This window comes from Chionomys nivalis, chromosome 4 (genome assembly GCF_950005125.1).
Source record: "Chionomys nivalis chromosome 4, mChiNiv1.1, whole genome shotgun sequence".
NCBI lineage: Eukaryota > Metazoa > Chordata > Mammalia > Rodentia > Cricetidae > Chionomys > Chionomys nivalis.
The window spans coordinates 59,816,088-59,835,161 of NC_080089.1; the positions used below are offsets into that span (position 1 = coordinate 59,816,088).

A 19,074-nucleotide genomic window follows, 5' to 3' on the forward strand; every position below is an offset into this window, starting at 1 on the left:
TGCATGGATGCAAATAAAACTATTTTTTTTTTAAATTTCAAAGGCAGAGTGTCATATGTATTTCCAGAAATTTGGAAGATAAGGCAGGAAGATTTCTATAAGTTCAGTAAGGCTCTGTCTTAAAAAATTAATAATAACAAAACATGACCAAAACAAAAAGTTTCAGTAAAACTCGGAGAAAGTTGAGTCCAAAGCACTATCCTTATAAGGAAAAGAGGTCTGCTAGGTAAATCCTTGCAGGGAGTAATGCTCCATCATCCATGTGCTTTAGGAATTCCAGTGCATGGGAACACTAAAAGGCAACCTTATATTTTCCGTATTATTCTATAAATGCCTTGCAGCCATTGTTCCTGAACAGACACAGCTCAAAGGCGGCCCTATGCATAGGCTCCACTACATATTCAAAAGCCCTTGTTTCCGTAGGCTCTTCTTGTATCTAGAAGTTTTGGACAATAGCCTTGCTGACAAACCAGTACATCAACCCTGGAAGCCTGAGACATCTGCCATGAGAACATGATTTATTTACGGCTTTAAACCTCACGGGTCCAGGCAACAAACAGAATCTAGCAACAGCCTGACCAAGGGCACAGCAGAAGTAGACCCCGTATTGGAGGAGTTAGATCCTGGCTGGAACTGTCTAGGTGCTGGGGATGAGGAAATAATGGGCAGCACACACATATTCCTTTGTTGTTTCCAGTTCACAGTCTAGCAGAGGATAACTTAAAACCAGAGCACAGGCTACACATTTCAATAACAATACACCCAGCTCAGCAGGCTCTTAGTGCCCAAGGCAAGACCCCACAGAAACTCTCAAACTTTAAAAACCAAACTTATAGTGAGAAATCTCCCTATTTCCATTATAAACCAATTCATACATTCCTAGAATTAAGTAGAATTAAGTCCCCCCCCTCCACACACACACACACACACACACACACACACACACACACACACACACAGATCCACTCACAAACCAAAGTAGAAAAATTTCATAAAACAGTATTTTCCTTACAGTGTAGGGTGGACTCTGATATTTTCTCTTCTTATTTTCCGGGTCCTGAGGCACCAAGCTGGTTATAGCATCCCTGGGTATGTTCTGACTTGAGGTTGTAAGACACACAAATCAGTTTTCAAGTCAGATATAGATTTTTGTTGTTGTTGTTTTACCTATGAGTTCTTGAACTGGGTTTAAAACTACAGAATTGGGTTGGGGGCGGGGAGCTGTGGAATTGGAAACTGCAGAAAGTAACTCCAAATGCTTCATTTAGCATGTGAACTCTTGGTGTCATTTAATCTGAGAGGTACAGGATGATCTGGTTATTCTGATATGGAGAAGAAATGAAAAGGTGGTTGCCAAAGTTGGAGGCAGACACAAAGACTGAGCAGAGGTATAGGATGCCTTAAGGGGCTAGGTGGGACAGAATGTTGAGCACTGTGGGGGATATGAAAACTGGAAGATTAAGCATGGCCTGTTCTGCAAGCTCCCTCTTCTGGTGTCTTCTATACTGTCTTAAAAGTACCTGAGTGCTCACACTTAGGAAGAAAATTCTGACATGTACCAACATAGATGAACCTTGAGTATACTATGCTAAGTAAAATGGGCTGCACATAAAAACGCAAACACTGCAGGATTTCATTCAAGTGAGGGATCCCCCTCTGGCAATCAAATTCAGAGACAGAAAGTAGAGTAAGGACACTAGCAGCTGAGGACAGGGAGTAATGTATAATGCAGACTCACTTTGTGAGTTTAGAGCTCTAGGTTTGCAAGATGAAAGAGCTCTTGAGGCTGGCTGCAAAAGAGCATGGACACACCTCACACTACTGATACACACTTTCAAAACAGCATTACACTGCAAGAGTCCTCGCCAGAACCTAAGTAGATTCTTAGAACGGGCAGCAAGTGTTGAGAGCAGACATGACTAGGTTGTTCAGGCAATTCCAGAAGGTCTTGGCAAGAATAGACTACCTTTTGCTGGGTGGTGGTGGCACACACCTTTAATCCTAGCACTCAGGAGGTAGAGGCAAGTGGATCTCTGTGAGTTCAAGGTCAGCCTGGTTTTAAAGAGCTAGCTAGTTCCAGGACAGTCTACAAAGCTACAGAGAAACCTGTCTCTGGGAGGGGGAGGTAGGGGGATATACTATCTTTCTCAAGATAGCTGACTCCTGAACTAAGCTCAGGCTCAACATGGAAACAGAGGCTAATGGAAGGGGTCTAGGTATGACCTTATGGCAGAGGTCACCAGGGCAGGGTTCTAGGTATATCCTGATGGCTGAGGTCACCAGGACAAGGTTTTAGGTATGTCCTGATGGCTAAGGTCAACAGGGATCCTCCATACCTGTTTGTGCACATCCCAAAGTTTCCTTCCTGTATGTGCACATCCCAAAGAAAGCCCAACTACAGATCAAATGCACTCTCTCAGGACAGCATCCTCTGCATACACAGATCCTCAATTTACCATCTGCATTCACAGAGCCTTTTAAAAAGCCTGTGTTGAAGAAATAAATTGTCTTAGTCATTGTTCTATTGCTTTGCAGAGACACCATGACCATAGTAACTTATAAAAGAAAACATTGAGTTGGGCTTGATTATATTCTGAGGTTTAGTCCATTATTGCCATAATGGGAGGCATGGCTGCATGCAGGCAGACATAGTGCTGGAGTGGTACCTGAGAGTTCTACATCCAGACTGGCAGGCAAAGGAGGAGAGCGAGAGTGCCACTGGGCCTGGCTTGGGCTTCTGAAACCCCGAAGGTCAAATGCAGTGACATACTTCCTCCAACAAGGCCACACTCACCACAAGGCCACATCTCTTAATGTCACTCCCTAAGAATTCAAATATGAGCTTATGGGGGCCATTCTTATTCAAGCCACCACATAAATCTATCTATGAATTTCATAGTGAAATCTCATTTTAGAATTTTCTGTATTTACAAGGCATCTAAGAGTTGATGCAAATGGATCATTAAGCATCCCAACAACCTGGTGGAAACCTAGGAAGTCCTACAACAGAAAGGGTCAATAAACTTTCCCCTCTAAATGGCCACATACTGGATAATTTCAATTGTCAGATGCAGTCAGCAGCTCTCAGAGAGGACCAGAAGATCCTATGATATATGCTATTATTTTGTTGCTTCTTCTCTTCATGACCTCTGCTACTCAGGAACACTGGGTTGTAAAGCCTGCCAACTCTATTAACCAGAATATGGAGTCCAGAAAATGCACTGAGTTATCATTAAAGGTAGTCTCTAGTGGTCTGTGGCATAGCTACCTGACATATATGCATCTTAAGTAAAGTTTACACAAATGTTTTCATGGCTTGATCCCCAAGAGATTTTTCTTCCCCAGACCCAATGTACTCATGATACAAAACCTCTGGGCCACTGGGCAGTGGTGGCACATGCCTTTAATCTCAGCACTTAGGAGGCAGAGTCAGGTAGATCTCTGAGTTTGAGTCCAGCCTGGTCTACAGAGAGAGTTCCAAGACAGCTAGGGCTACACAGAGAACCCTGTCTCAAAAAACCAAAAAACCAAACCTGTGGCCACAGATATCAATACAGAGCAACAGATCCACTTTGCCTCCAACACAGATCGGGAAAACACTATAGAAAAGCTCAAGCTTAGCCCATGGAGAAACACAGAGAAGGCAGTCACGGGAGAACAAAAACCTTGAAATGCTGCCTCACTTATTTCTCAATTTCTTAGGAAACCATAGCTTTTCAAGGAAAAAAACCATTATTTTTATTTTGTTGGCTGGGTGAACCTCCCTTCCAGACTTTGAAAGAAAGTTGTCCAGTGTATAAGCAACCAAGGCTGACTCCTTACAAACCCAGAGTTTAGGAGTTCAGAGAGCTTGGTGCCCTGGGGCCTGGGCATAACCTACATGTAAGCAAATACATACCTCTTCAGTTGCTCACACCAACAACAAGAAGAAACTAGTTCACCGCAGACTGGGGAAACCTAAGGCTCTACAGCAGCTCACACTGATTGTGCATATCAGATATTTACAACATGATTCATAACAGTAGCAAATTACAGTTATAAAGTAGCAACAAAATAATTTTGTTTGGGGGTCCCCATAACATGAGGAACTGCATTACAGGGTCACAGCATTAGGAAGGTTGAGAACTACCGCTTTAGAGCTTTGGCAGTCTTTAGGTAGAAATCCCCTGAAGAAAACCAATGCCAACAGAAGGAGTTATGTATACACACACACACACACACACACACACACACACACACACGACAGCAGAGCAGCTAGAAAAGCTCCACACAGACTGAGAGGAACATGAAAAGCCCTTCAGAAAACTTCCATGCTTCTCACCATCTTCAGATAACTGTTTTCTTTTAGAGATATAGGATAGGAAGATGAGGTTGAACCCAGGAATGGGGGTGGGGGCAGTGAACAGAAAGATGAAAAACCCATGGTTTCTAGTGCTCAGAAGCACAGACCTGGAGTCCGTGAAGAGTGTGCTTTTAAGCTTAGTGATTCCCCTTTCACAAACGGGCACGTCACTGAGTCAAGCACAAAGATCTAGGGAAGGAGGCAGGACAGACTAGGGAAGTGGAGGTCTTTCTGCCCTGGGAAGCGGCCTCTGCCTCTGCTTCAGTTCTGTGACCTCCCACACTAACCCGGAACAAGACATCATGATATAAGACAAGGACGGTAAGCAAAATGTGTGTGTTCACCTATTCTAATGCCCTTCTCTGCAGAGACTCTCTCAGCAGGCAGGCAGGGCCGATTCCCATGCAGCTCAGTGACAAACATAGCCTGCTTTATTACAAATGCTCAGCGGCTGTGCGAACTGCAGATGATAATTCATGAAAGAAACTAATTCAGTTGAGTGAGGCAGTGGCTGTCAAACAAAGGACAGTGAATCCACACTGCTGACCCCACGCAGCCCACCAGCACGGCTAAAGAAAGGCCATGCTTTGCTAATTGCATCATCTTTAGCAATAGAGGCAGAAGACACAAGAGCTTCCTTTTCCCAACAAAGAACTTTGTCATGGGCGGTTCTCTCATTTTCAAATGTAAAATCTGTCAGGACAGTAAAACTCTCCACTCCGCTGGCTATCTCAAAGCATTAGAGCCCACACAGACAAGTTATCTATTAATGACGAGTTGGGAGTTCTCACGTACCTAGATATATTGTTGAAGCTGAGAAAGAGGCGTTGGAGGCAGGGCAAATTATCCACATCTCTCTAGAAGAAAACAGAAAGCAAAAATTTATCAGTTGAAAGAAAAAAAGTACCGTATTTTAAAATGCTTTCTTGTTCAGCTGCTGGAAGGCATTCATGTCGCTCCCCCTCCCGCAACCTCGCTCCACCGTTCATTTCTAGAGCACTCAGAGATCCATTCTTTGCTGCAGAGAGAGTGGGAGGGTTTCAGCACATCCGCAGGACGAGCTGCACCAGCGCCAGCAAGGTAAAAAGCAGTGGAGGGAGCGGGGAGCACTGCGGCTAGCCTCCTTCAGCGTGCTTTTGGGAAGGATGCCAGGATGCTACTTCAGCATTTACTGTAGCATAGTGGTGTGATCAGGGCTTGTTCAAAGTCACTTTTCAAAGGGAGACATCCAAAAGCTTTCCAAACAATGGTATAAATTTCAAAGCGATTTGCCTCATTATTCTCAAACTTGGAAACGGATCCAATACAGGAACAACCACCCCCAAACGAAAAGCAGATCATAATGTCACTGGAGGGCATGTAAGGTCAGCTCCTGATCTAGGCACAACCCGAAGATTTAGACTGTGTGCTCAAACACGTGCTAAAAGCATTCTTGCAGTATTTTAAGAGTTGCCCTTAGTCAATACTGAAGTATTTAGGCTGGGATGATTAAAAAACAGTTACAAAATAAATACGCCCAACTTCATCAGGGAAAAGACAAACAAATAAGAAACCTTCTGAAAAGCATGGCATACTAGCGGCACGAACTCTGCAGAGGAAGTGGATCAATCTGACTTAGTCCAGAGAAGAGAGCAGCCGAGAAGCTGCAGGTGCAGAGTGGAGGGTGGGCTGAAGGGGTGGAGGGTAGACTGACGCGCAGAGGGTAGTGGGCTGGAGGGTGGGCTGGCACGGTGGCCACACAGTCCCAGAGGTTGAGACAGGACATTCTGGACTCCACGCACTCAGACACTTCCCATGTAAAACTGTTTTGTTTCCAGATCAGCATCTGCCTTCTGTAGTGACTATCATCGCTGGCTCCCTGAAAAGCCTGATTCACAAGGGTGAGGAGTGGTGTCTAGATCTTTCCATGGTCAAGGTGTAAGTCTATAGACCACAGGACGGCAGATTAACCACACACCCTATCCCCCGTGATTGTGAACCGTGTAAGTAGGTAAACTTCTAGAATCATCTCTTGAAGCCACTTCTTTCTGACTTCCCCACACTTGAGGAGTGCAGGTTTCACTCCAGGACCCCGTTTCCCACAGGAAATGGGAGCTGCTTTTTTATCTCTTCAGAAACAAGTCAAAGCTGACCTGAAAGCCTTCTCTCTACTCTCTTATCCCCAAATTCCTCCTGAGCGCTACCTCAAGTATTTCTGGGCACAAGCATTGTTGGCACTCAGCTGGGGAATGGAAGCAGTGGCCTGCATCTCCTGGGAGGTAGAGCATCCTTTTAAGACTACAGTCTCACTGTCTCTCCCATGCCACAGGCAGAGCGCACACACTCCTTTCAAGACATGACTGCTTTGCAATTAAAGTACAAACTCAAATTATTTTTAGGAATATATCAAGTTCTTTTAAAAAATTGCAATGTTTCTGTATTTATTTTTTTTTATAAAATCTACCAATTTTTCAAAATCATTAACTGTCATTTCTTGATAGCTTTAAAAATACAAAAAGCAAAAACTAAAAATCCAAATTTAGTTTATATACATATCAATAACCACTTCTGTAGCTAGCCTTTTCAGGACTTCAAAAAGCAGAATAATTATCTACAATATTTCTGTTGTCTCAAATTTAACATCAAGAGAAAATAATTATTTTTTAATTTTCCTAAAGATTTTAAGATATATTTTATAGCAAAATTCTAACATTACAACAGATAAAAAGAAAACATATTTGTCATATTAATCAATTACTTAGGCATAAATTTCTTATAATAAAAAGATCTGTTAAAAAATACTAAAATATGGCCTTCGAAAGGAAACTCTGTAAGACCCAACTAGTAGGATTTACCACCCAGCGCAGGGGCTGAGGGCAAGCGCTCACAGTGTCCCTCAGCCAAGCACCTCAGAGGGTCCTGGGCAAGGCAGGGAGAAATGGAACAGGTCACCTGAAGTCTGGATGGCAGAGAGAAATGTTACTGCACTCAGGGCGGCTTTGTTATTAACATCTGAATCCTCAATTAATGGGTAAATGAGTTAGGTCTAATGCCAGAAAACAAACAAACAAAACCACTGAAGTTTAACAAAATGTTCCAAGTCTAACTTTGAAAACCTTGCTTAGCTGTGTCCAACAACCTGAATCCACTCTATCACAAATGTACCAATTTTAATTGAGCACAAAAGGCCTTCATTAAGGCTTTGCACGCCTCAGGCCCCTGGAGGCCAGAAAAGAGTGTTGCACCCACTAAAGTTGCAGTTACAGCCAGTTGTGAGCAGCTGTGTGGGTGCTGAGAAGTCAACCCTAGTCCTCCAGCAGAGCAGCCAGTGCTCTTAACCAAAGAGTCATCTCTCCACCCCTTAAAGCCCGATTTTCTCTTTTAAAATATTTCCTTAAAGGTTTGTAGTTTACTTTTTAAGATCTGTAGCTTTTGCTACTGTTGTTGTTTAAAGGTTATCTATTTATTTATTTTAGTTTTTGAAATTTAGATGTCATTACATTTCCCCCTTCCCCTTCCTCCCTCCATCACTTCCCATGGACCCTCCTCAAATTCATGGCTTTTTTTTATTGTTGTTACATATACATATTCCTAAATGCATAATAAGCACAACCGGCTCAATTGCTATAATATTACTTGTATGTATATGATTTCAGGACTGACTATTTGGTACTGGATTCCCTGGGGTGAACTTCAAAAAATATCCTGCCTTTTCCTTCATAAACCAGACCAAGACTATAATGAGATAGCAGCAGACTTTAAGCTGAGCTTTGCCAGTAAGTTATTCTGATGGTAGGACTCAAATCCATCCATCCGCTTGACACCAAAATATGATGTAAGTATTTTAGAATGATGAGGAAGGAGAATTGGGGGTTGGAAAGCTGTAAGGATGATCAAGCTTTATATCTCTTTAAGAAAAAGCCAACAAATTAATTTTACTGTTACAGATTTAACAGTGTTAGCACATCTCCTCTGGAGGTAGCTATTTCACAGGTAAAGAGACTATCATGGGACAGTTAGAATATTAATATATAAGCATGAAAAGAAAATGTTAATACTGACCAAAATAATTATAGGTCACATTATTAATCTGCTCATCACCTTAAATTTATTGCACTTGAAACAATACTAAAAATCACATTTAACAGATTTTTGAAGCATGATTTAAAGATTTAGCATCATCTTAAAATATAATTTTGTTAAAGATGAAGCTGAATGAAATTATGAACTCTAAGGCTGACGAGGATCAGAATTCCTTAGTTTCCCAAAGAATGCCTTTGCATCTGAAGAATTTGTCTCCTCTGCTCAGTACTGTTCTCCGTATTCCCTAACTCTGTAATAGAACTGAATGACTCAGCAATCTGCCTGTCTAGAACAGCTATTACTCATGACTCAGCAATCTGCCTGTCTAGAATGACTATTACTCATGACTCAGCAATATGCCTGAATAGAAAGAACATCTATTACTCAGGCTATTCCTAGTGACTCTTCTACAGAGAAATAAAGAAGAAGAAAGGTGAAGACATGGGGTGCATTGAGGCAGTAAATAGGACAAAGGACAAAGAAAACTTCTTTACTATTGTTTTCATTTTAAATTAAAAAAGTCAGAATACAATACACATAGAGGAAATCATTTCAGTTTAGAAAGTTACAAATGGATTCACTGAGCATGTTTTAGAACAGGAACAAGAAAACAGTACTTCTTTTCATTAAAAGACTAAAGGCCTGAGGCAGGGAACTCCATAGGAGCAAGACTGGGCCAGCAACCTAGGCCAGAACAGGTCTGAGGCAGCGAACTCCAAAAAAGCAGGACTGAGCCAGTGAACTGAGCTGGAGTGGGCCTGGGACAGTGAATTCCACAGGAGCAAGAGTAGATTCAGATCAGGGTCATTTGCGGAAGGACTGGGCCAGCAACCTAGGCCAGAGCAGCCTTAGACAGTGAGCTCCAAGTGAGTAGGCGCGGATCCAGACCAAGGATATTTGCAGAGGCAGGCTTGAACCAATGACCTGGGTCAGAGCACAGCTGAGACAGTGAACTCCACAGGAGCAGGTACAGGGGAGCAAATGCTGAGCAAGCGGGCCAGAGCCAGAGACCCCTGTGGGTCTGGGTGTGAATCTGAGACCTCTGAGGGAGTAGACCTGAGCCAGAACCTCTGTGGGTCTGGGCATCCATCTGGGACATCAAAGGGAGTAGGCAGGAACCAGAAACCTATGTGGGTCCAGGCGTGAGTCTGGGACCTCTGAGGGAGTAGGCCTGAGCCAGGTCCTCTATGGGGCTGGACACACCCTAGTCTGGGACCTCTGAGGGAGTAGATCAGAGTCAGAGACCTTTGCAGGACCAACCCCAAACCAGGGACCTCTGCAGGAGTGGATCCAGACCAGGGACATTAACAGCCCGGCAAATCTAGGCCAGAGCAGACCTGAGACAGCAACAAAATCAACAAAATAGAAACAAAGAAAATAATACAACGATTCAATGAGACAAAAATTTGATTCTTCAAGAAAATAGACAAAGTAGACAAACCTTTATCCAAACTAACCAAAAGGCAGAGAGAGAATATCCAAATTAAAAAAATCAGAAATGAAAAGGGGGACATAACAACAGACATGGAGGAAATACAGAGAATCATCAGGTCATATTTCAAAAACCTGTACTCCAAAAAATTGTAAAACTTAAAGGAAATGGACAACTTTCTGGATAAATATCACTTGCTAAAATTAAATCAAGACCAAATAAGCAAATTAAACAGACCTATAACTTTAAAAAAAAATAGAAACAGTCATCAAAAGGCTCCCAACCAAAAAAAGCCCAGGACCAGATGGTCTCAGCTCAGAATTCTACAAGATTTTCAAAGAAGAACTAATACCAACACTCCTCAAATTGTTTCACACAATAAAAACAGAAGGAACATTGCCAAACTCTTTTTATGAGGCTACAATTACCCTGATACCCAAACCACAGAAAGACATTATTAAGAAAGAGAATTACAGACCAATCTCACTCATGAACATTGATGCAAAAAATACTAAATAATATACTGGCGAATCAAATCTAAGAATACATCAGAACCATCATCCACCATGATCAAGTCAGCTTCATCCCAGAGATGCAGGGATGGTTCAACATACAAAAATCTTTCAACGTAATCCATCATATAAACAAACTGAAAAATAAAAACCACATGATCATCTCATTCGATGCCAAAAAAGCTTTCAACAAAATACAACATCTTTTCATGATAAAGGTCTTGGAGAAAGCAGAGATATAAGGAACTTACTTAATCATAATAAACATGATATACAGCAAGCCAACAGCCAACATCAAACTAAATGGAGAGAAACTCGTGGTGATCCCACTGAAATCAGGAACAAGACAAGGTTGTTCACTCTCTTCATAGCTATTCAATATAGTTCTTAAGGTCCTAGCTAGAGCAATAAGACAACAAAAGGAGATCAGGGGGATACAAATTGGAAAAGAAGAAGTCAAACTCTCACTATTTGCTGATGATATGATAGTTTACATAAGCAATCCCAAAAATTCTACCAAGGAACTTCTACAACTCATCAACACTTTCAGTAATGTAGCAGGATACAAGATTAACTCAAAAAAACAAAAACAAAAACAAAAACAAACAAAAAAAAACAGTAGCCCTCCTTTACACAGATGAAAAAGGGCTGAGAAAGAAATCGGAGAAACATTACCCTTCACAATAGTCACAAATAGCATAAAATATCTCAAACCAAACAAGTGAAAGACTTATATGACAAGAACTTTAAATCTTTGAAGAAAGAAATTAAAGAAGACACCAGAAAGTGGAAAAATCTCCCATGCTCTTGGGTAGGTAGAATTAACAAAGTAAAAATGGCAATCATACCAAAAGCAAACTACAAATTCAATGCAATGCCTATCAAAATCGGAGCAAAATTCTTCACAGACCTCAAAAGAATGGTACTCAACTTCATATGGAAAAATCCAGGATAGCCAAAACAATCCTATACAACAAAATAACTTCTGGTGCATCACAATCCCTGACTTTAAACTCTACTACAGAGCTACAGTACTGAAAATAGCCTGATATTGGCATAAGAACAGACAGGATGACCAATGGTACCGAATCAAAGACCCGGCTATTAATCCACACACCTTCACACACCTGATTTTTGACAAAAAAGCAAAAAATATCAAATGGAAAAAAGAAAGCATATTTAACAAATGGTGCTGGCATAACTGGATATCAACATGTAGAAGAATGAAAATAGATCCATATTTATCACCATGCACAATGGAGTACTACACAGCAGAAAATAATAATGACATCTTGAAATTTGCAGGCAAACGGATGGAGCTCAACATCATTTTGAGTGAGGTAACCCAGACCCAGAAAGACAATTATCACATGTACTCAGTCATGACTGGCTTTTAAACATAAAGCAAAGAAAACCAGCCTATTAATCACAATCCCAAAAACCTAGACAACAATGAAGACCCTAAGAGACATACAAAGACATAGACATACATAGATCTAATCTACATGGGGAGTAGAAAAAGACAAGATCTCCTGAGTAAATTAGGAGCATGGGGATTTTGGGAGAGGGTTGAAGGGGAGGGGAGAGGCAGGGAGGGGAGCAGAGAAAAATATAGAGCTCAATAAAAATCAATTATTTATTTATTTATTTATTTTATTAATTAATTTATTTAATTATTAAAGATTTCTGCTTCTTCCCCGCCACCACCTCCCATTCCCTCCCCCTCCCCCAATCAAGTCTTCCTTCCTCCTCAGCCCAAAGAGCAAGCAGGTTTCTCTGCCCTGTGGGAGGTCCAAGGACCACCCACCTCCATCCAGGTCTATTAAGGTGAGCATCCAAACTACCTGGGCTCCCACAAAGCCAGTACGTACAATAGGATCAAGAACCCATTGCCATTGTTCTTCAGTTCTCAGTAGTCCTCATTGTCCATTATGTTCAGCGAGACCGGTTTTGTCCCATATTTTTAAAAAGACTAAATTAATTCCAAATTGTCTGTTGCAGCCATCACTTGCAGCCCAGACACACATGCTACCCAAGGACAGTACCCACTAAGCCATCATATTCTAACCACACATTTCCTTAAATGTCTATAAAAATTGTATCTGCTCAGGCTTCTAAAAGGCACTAATATTCTTATTTGCACTTCCAGTTTCCTATCCTTTCTAGGGCAACTGATAGCAGTCAATCAGCTGCGTGCTGCTTTTCTGATCTGATTTTCACCTACATACTGTTGTCATTTCACCAAAGAAAAGCTAAGGAGGCATTACAAACTGGACTGGAAAGCAGGTACTCGTGCTAAGGAGGGAGATCCCCACCCCTACACTCTAAAGCACTACTCTCACAGTCATGATGAAAAGGACTAGACACCTATATGTCATAGTCAATGGCCTTCCTGTATTTGAATGTGCACCTGAAATTTACATCACAAGCTATATGTATGTGTGTGTGTGTGTGTGTAACAAAAAATCTGACAAAAGTGCAGCCTGATATATGTGCCCCTAAGCCTCGTAGAAAAACTGTCTGGAAGATACAAACTCATCAAGTTTCACAGCATTCTGAGGATCCCAAACTACTAACTTCTACAGAAAAAAAACAACCACAAGGAAGACTGATCTGAGATGCAAATCGTCAAGTCAAGAACTGCTAAGACAGCGGGGGAGAGAATAACCTCAGTGCACACTACGAACATCTACACTTAAAAGTTACTAGAGATGCAGGGCACTAGTGGCGCACGCCTTTAATCCCAGCACTAGGAGGCAGAGGAAGCTGGATCTCTGAGTTCAAGACCAGCCTGGTAAACAGAGTGAGGTATAGGACAGCCAGGACTGTTACATGGAGAAATCTTGATTTGAAAAACAAAACAACAACAACAACAAAAAAATCACTAGAGATGTAATGAAAACATGGCACCAGGAGTGAAGAAGCTCTGGAGCTTTTGGAAAACATGATACACAACTTCTAGTAGGAAAAAAAAGGCAGCTGGGCAGTGGTGGCGCACACCTTTAATCCCAGCACTCGGGAGGCAGAGGCAGGCAAATCTCTGAGTTTGAGGCCAACCTGGCCTAGAAGAGCTAGTTCCAGGACAGGCTCCAAAGCTACAGTGAAACCCTGTCTCAAAATCCTGAAAAAAAAAAAAAAAAAAAAAAAAGAGGAAAAAAGCAATTACTGAAAACTCAATAGTTAAGACTGAAAATCAGATTAAACAAGAGATTTTTTTGTATTTTTGTTTTTTCTTTTAAAGAATCAATTTCAAGGTAGGAGTAGAGAAGTAATAAGAAAACAACGATGTACCTGGGGGAAATTATAATGACAGAAATTATTAAAGCAGGATTAAGGAATAATCAACATAATGAGAAGGCCTGAGGTTTAGAGGAAAGAGAAAATTGAAGGTGCTTTTTATGAGAATACAGATATAGAATGTTCCCATAGTTAATCATGCAGATTCTGGAAGCAAAAATATTAGGTTTGTTTATAAAATTTACCATTATTTTCCAATATACACAGCAGTTAGAGAAAGTGAAGATGACAAAGCTGTGGTGGGGCAGTCTATCCCAGAGAGGGGTTAGCGGCAACTGAAGGAAGGTGGTGGGTTGCTCACCCGTTCTCTTTACACAACATTCTTATGCACTAAAAGGAGAATTATACAACGCCCCTGTACTGAAATTTCACAATTATCATAAAATAGGGGTCTAGGAGAAGGGCTCTGAGGACAGAGGTAGACATGGAAGGGAAGGTGGGGCTAGAAAAGCTGTTTGTAATTATCACTTATTTTGACAAACGTGACAATTCAAGTTAGTGGGGAAACAGGTCTTTTCAATAAAACATGGCCAAGAAAATAGATATCCATATGTGGATAAAATGAAGAATCACCAACTATGTTCAAGCACAAAAAGAGTTAACTAAATGGAGCTCACAGCTCTGAATGAAGAGAGAAAGCTGTAAACCTTCTAGAAGGAACACAGGATAACACAGTCAGGACTCAGACAGGACACAGAAGACACCAGGACAGAGAAGGTCAAAGTATAGATGATGTCACCAAAACTGGAAGCTTCCACAAACCAAATACTGTTCTGAAAAAGTAAAAATGGCAAGTCATGGAAAATATACTCTCTGTAGACATACAGATAGATACTGGGAAAAAGAGATAGACAGACAGAGAGACAGAGTGAGGCAGAGAGACAAATAGCCATAGGAGACAGAGAGAGAGAGAGAGAGAGAGAGAGAGAGAGAGAGAGAGAGATCAAAAGGTTGAATCTAGAATATCACATGACTTTTAGTAGCAACAGTTTAGACCAGTGCTTCATCACAGATGACAGATGAAATGCTTGAAAAAAACTTGGTGCCTTCACCCATCAAGAAAATGCAAATCTAAAATGATGGGAATTGTTTGTGAACTACACAGATGCTCAGTGCCAACTGTTTCTGATGAATTTAGCATTTCCAATAAAGTCAGACAGTTTCTGATAAATTCATATATTCACATGGCATTCCTTTGTTTCTACCTTGGAAAAATAGGGCTTTGGCCCACTAAAATAAATAGATAAATAAAAATAACAAGACCGGTCATCCATAGTGATTTTGTGTGGCCAAAAAAGTAGAAAAAAGATTGGAAAATGAGCAAGCAAATGCTACGACAGCTTTTCTCCGGTGGAGTCCAAGCCAGCAGTGAGGAAAGGATGACAAACACAACAAACTGATGACTAACAACACTGCACTTCCCTGTAAGTGCAGGGAAGAATCCATGTGTATACATCCATGTGCTACACAGTGGCCTCACAGCTAATGACTACGCACACAGTAGAATCTAGATGTGTGCAGGCCACACCACCTAGGATTACATTAAGTCCATGAAGTCATTTCAACAACAAAATCACCTAAGACTAAATTTCTAAACATGCATCCCTGATATGACATGTATGTAGCTGTACACACTTTTTGTAAAGTACAAATGTAGTCAAAATGATCCAGAGACAGACATCAGAGTACCTCTGGAATAGGAGCAGGACTGACTAGAAAAGGGACGCAGAAGAACTTTCTAGAATAATAGAAACATTTCAGACACCATGATATGGTTGGCAGTTACATTAAAATAAAAACATGCTGACTTATACAGCTAAGATTTTATTGCACCTAGATTATAACTCAATCAAGTCTGGAGGGAGGCCCGTGGCACTGTGGGAACATGGAGGATGCAGTACGCTCTAGAGGCTCCTCTCCTGTTTACACGAATGGCCTCCAAGCAGTGACAACTCCTTCTGTGAATCTTTGTAATATGTAACAAATAAAGCAGAGCTGGGGAGAGTTCGGTGGGGAGGGGTGCTTGCCACCAAGTCTGATGGCCTGAGTTTGTCCCTGGGACCAGTTTGATGTTAGGCCTCTTGTCAAATTGTTCTTTGGCCTCCACACCCATGCTGAGATACAACTCTGCCTCTCCTACTAGCCCACAAAATAACAGAAAAAATAAATACAGCAAAAATAAGAACTGTCGACATGGCTCTTACTTTGAAAGTTCTTTTACCCATTTCAGAGGGCTGCTCAGTTGCTCCCTCCTCCTTCCCGCTGCACGGTTTGGCAGGGCACAGGTCACTGCCGGGCCTAGCTCAGTGGCAGCACAGAGCACATCTCCATGAACACACGGCTGTGCTCCTTTACTACACCTGGCTCTTAATTACAGGAGTAGAGGAGGTGCGCCATCTTCAGCAGATCTCGTCTATTCCACTAACAGTGGCTCAGGCTCCCAGTGCCCCAGTCCTGTCCCTTGGGGAGACCGAGTGATGCTCCATTTGTGCAGAGCACTAGCCCGTCGTGTTGGAGACTGTCTCTGTGTGGGCTTGCTAAAGCTTCCTGGTCATTAGAGTACGCTCAGGTGCTTTTGGGAGAGCCAACACAGAAGGAATGCTGAGCTCTCAGCACGACTGTCAGGGGCCCATAAAGAAGGCACGGCTCCTTAAATACAAGTACAGTCTGAGAATTTGTATTTGAGCTGGAGAACCTAGCTCAAAATGTCGCTTATGATTACTGAGCACAGTTGGGATACAATCAGCGCATGCTCATACAATATTGCTCAGGAAAGTTGTAAGTAATAAAGGGCACTAGCGCATAATGATGAAAGGAACAACCACCAGGAAGAAATAGTAATTTCAGTTCTATTTTCTAGAATATAACTTCAAAATATTGACCATATTCTAGACAAATATTGATGACATGCTAGGCAATATAACAAACTTCAAAGAACCAATCCATTCTCATTGGACACAAAGCAATTAAATTAGAAAAGACAGCTATAATAAAATGAATAAGAAAATCATATATTTCAAAAATTAAAAATATACTTCAGGGGCTGGGGGACAGAAATACAGAGTGACCAAAATGAAAACAAGGAGGACAAGAACTGTCATTAGATCAAAGGGGACCAAAACCGCAAAGACTGCCCACTCGAAGCCGGTTTCCCAAAGAACTTTCACTAAATGCCTAAGGAAGGCATTATCTTTAGCTCATATCTGGAGATTCTAAGGAGGAAGGCAAAGTGGGAAATCAAAGGATGTGCCAGTAAGAGGCCCTCTGTAATCCCGTCTGGGGCAGGCACAGCAGCACAGAATGAGAACCAGAAGAGTAAGAGGAAAGGATTTGCAGCTCATCTCAAGTACTGTAGATATAAATATTACAAACAGCCTTAGCAATTGCCCTCAGGACTATGTACAAATGATGGCCTAGAATATGTGAGCAAGATGCTAAAATGACCTAAGGATTTGGAAAATTAATTTGCAAGCTCCATGGATTTAAAAATCAAATCTAATATGACCTATGTAAGAGTTACAGAAAGCATTTTAATAAAATTCAGTTATCATTAATAATATAAACTTAAAGCAAATAAAAAATAGAAGACAATTTCTTAGGCTGGAAAGAAGGTGAATTCTTGCTCTGTGAGCATGAGGATCAGAGTCTAGACCCCTAGCCCACAAGTAAGGAGCTGGCAAGGCTGTGCACATCCGTATCTCCTGTCTCAGGGCAACACAGTGGCTGTGCACATCCGTATCTCCTGTCTCAAGGCAACACAGTGGCTGTGCACATCCGTATCTCCTGTCTCAAGGCAACACAGTGGCTGTGCACATCTGTATCTCCTGTCTCAAGACAACACAGTGGCTGTGTACATTCATATCTCCTGTCTCAAGGCAATGCAGTGGCTGTGCACATTCATATCTCCTGTCTCAAGGCAATGCAGTGGCTGTGCACATTCGTATTTCCTATCTCAAGGCAACAAAGTGGTTGTGCCATTCATATACAATGGCAGTGCTAAATGAAAGATGCTCTGAGTCCTTTCTGTTCTGTGTGTACACATATGGGCACTGTTCCCACACACTCACATGCATGTAACACTCAAATTTCTTCAGATTGATAAATGGTAGCTAATGAACATAGCTAGTGATACATTTTCTATAAAACTGGGAATAATTCAAGAACCCACTCGCATTTCTGCTTTAGCTTTATGCTAAAGGTTCTTCTAGCTCAGCTGAACAAAGAGCCATCGAATTCAGTGCCTAGTAAGGACCCTTCACTTGATGTCACCTTCCACATGTTCTCACATGACAGGGCAACAGGCTCCTCCAAATCTCTCCTAAAAAAAGGAAGTCATTCCATGTGCCTACTCACTCCCTACCTCTCAAGCCCTTCACACTGGTGGCAAGGTCTCAATAAAATGTTAGAGGGAAACAAACATTAAAACATACAGTGCATATATAATGGCTAGTAGGAAACTGCTATTGCTTTAGAAAAAAAGCAACAACCAAAAAAAAAGTGTAAATGGAACACTCTTTTAGATAATTTATGAATTACTAGAATAAGCACTCAGAGCAAGGTTGTTATAAAGTGAATGAACCAAAATCAACAATGATTACACATGCTACCAACAGTAAAAAATCAATTTCTTACCAAAAATTTCACAATATTAACAAAAGATAAGATATGGGAAGAAACCTGGCCAAAGCATGTCAGCTATCTGTGAACTTTCAAGACAACCGACATAACAATCTTGCATCTCCCAGCTATCTAACGATTTCTGTGCTGCTTTCCACAGACAATTGGTGTGCTCTTCTCTCTTCCCCCACCCCAGCATTGCTTAGTTGCCTACAGTTATTTGTGTAGGGTTGAGGACTCATACTATCTCTCCTGTCTACTCTGGTATGTCTACTGCTGTCCTTGTTCAGCTCATGTTAGGACAGTCATGTTGGTGAGACTTTATGGGTGTAGCTTCTGCCATTACTGGAGACACAGTCTCACAGCAAATTCCCTACCCTCCAGCTCTTACAGACTTTCAGTCCTCTTCCATAGACAATAATCTAATTATATATTTGAAAAAGAAGGCAAGAAAAAAACAGGAAGAAGGAGTTGATTTCTAATTGGTCAAGAAGTCAGTTTAGTGGCTGAGACCAGGGTATCTTCAGAGCAATATTTTTAGTGAGATAGAAAAAAACAGATGAGAATGTGGTGGTTCTCAGAAGAGACAGGTGTGGTCCTTGGGATGTTTTCATTTTCTGTAATGGGACCATATGGACATGTATGGCGCAGTCATGCTTCAGTATTAATTTGTTGTTATAGACTAATAAAAGCATCTAAAAGTTCTGTCTGTAGGAATGCTTTTACACATGTGCACAAAGAAATGGAATGTTACTTGTGCCACTTGTAATAATGAAAAACTGCAAATAATACAACTGTCCAGTATGAATTAT

The 19,074-nt window shown here is 41.4% G+C and overlaps 1 protein-coding gene across 12 annotated transcripts in view; it reads right to left on the reverse strand.

The window, feature by feature from the left end:
- The window catches only part of Lrrc49 (leucine rich repeat containing 49), a 110,936-nt gene that overhangs the window by 60,604 nt on the left and 31,258 nt on the right, over window positions 1-19,074 (reverse strand). For all 12 annotated transcript variants that reach the window (XM_057766919.1, XM_057766917.1, XM_057766924.1 and 9 more), the window contains one exon: window positions 5,138-5,199. In XM_057766919.1, coding sequence (XP_057622902.1) covers window positions 5,138-5,199 — 62 coding nt within the window. The remainder of the gene's footprint in view (window positions 1-5,137; window positions 5,200-19,074) is intronic.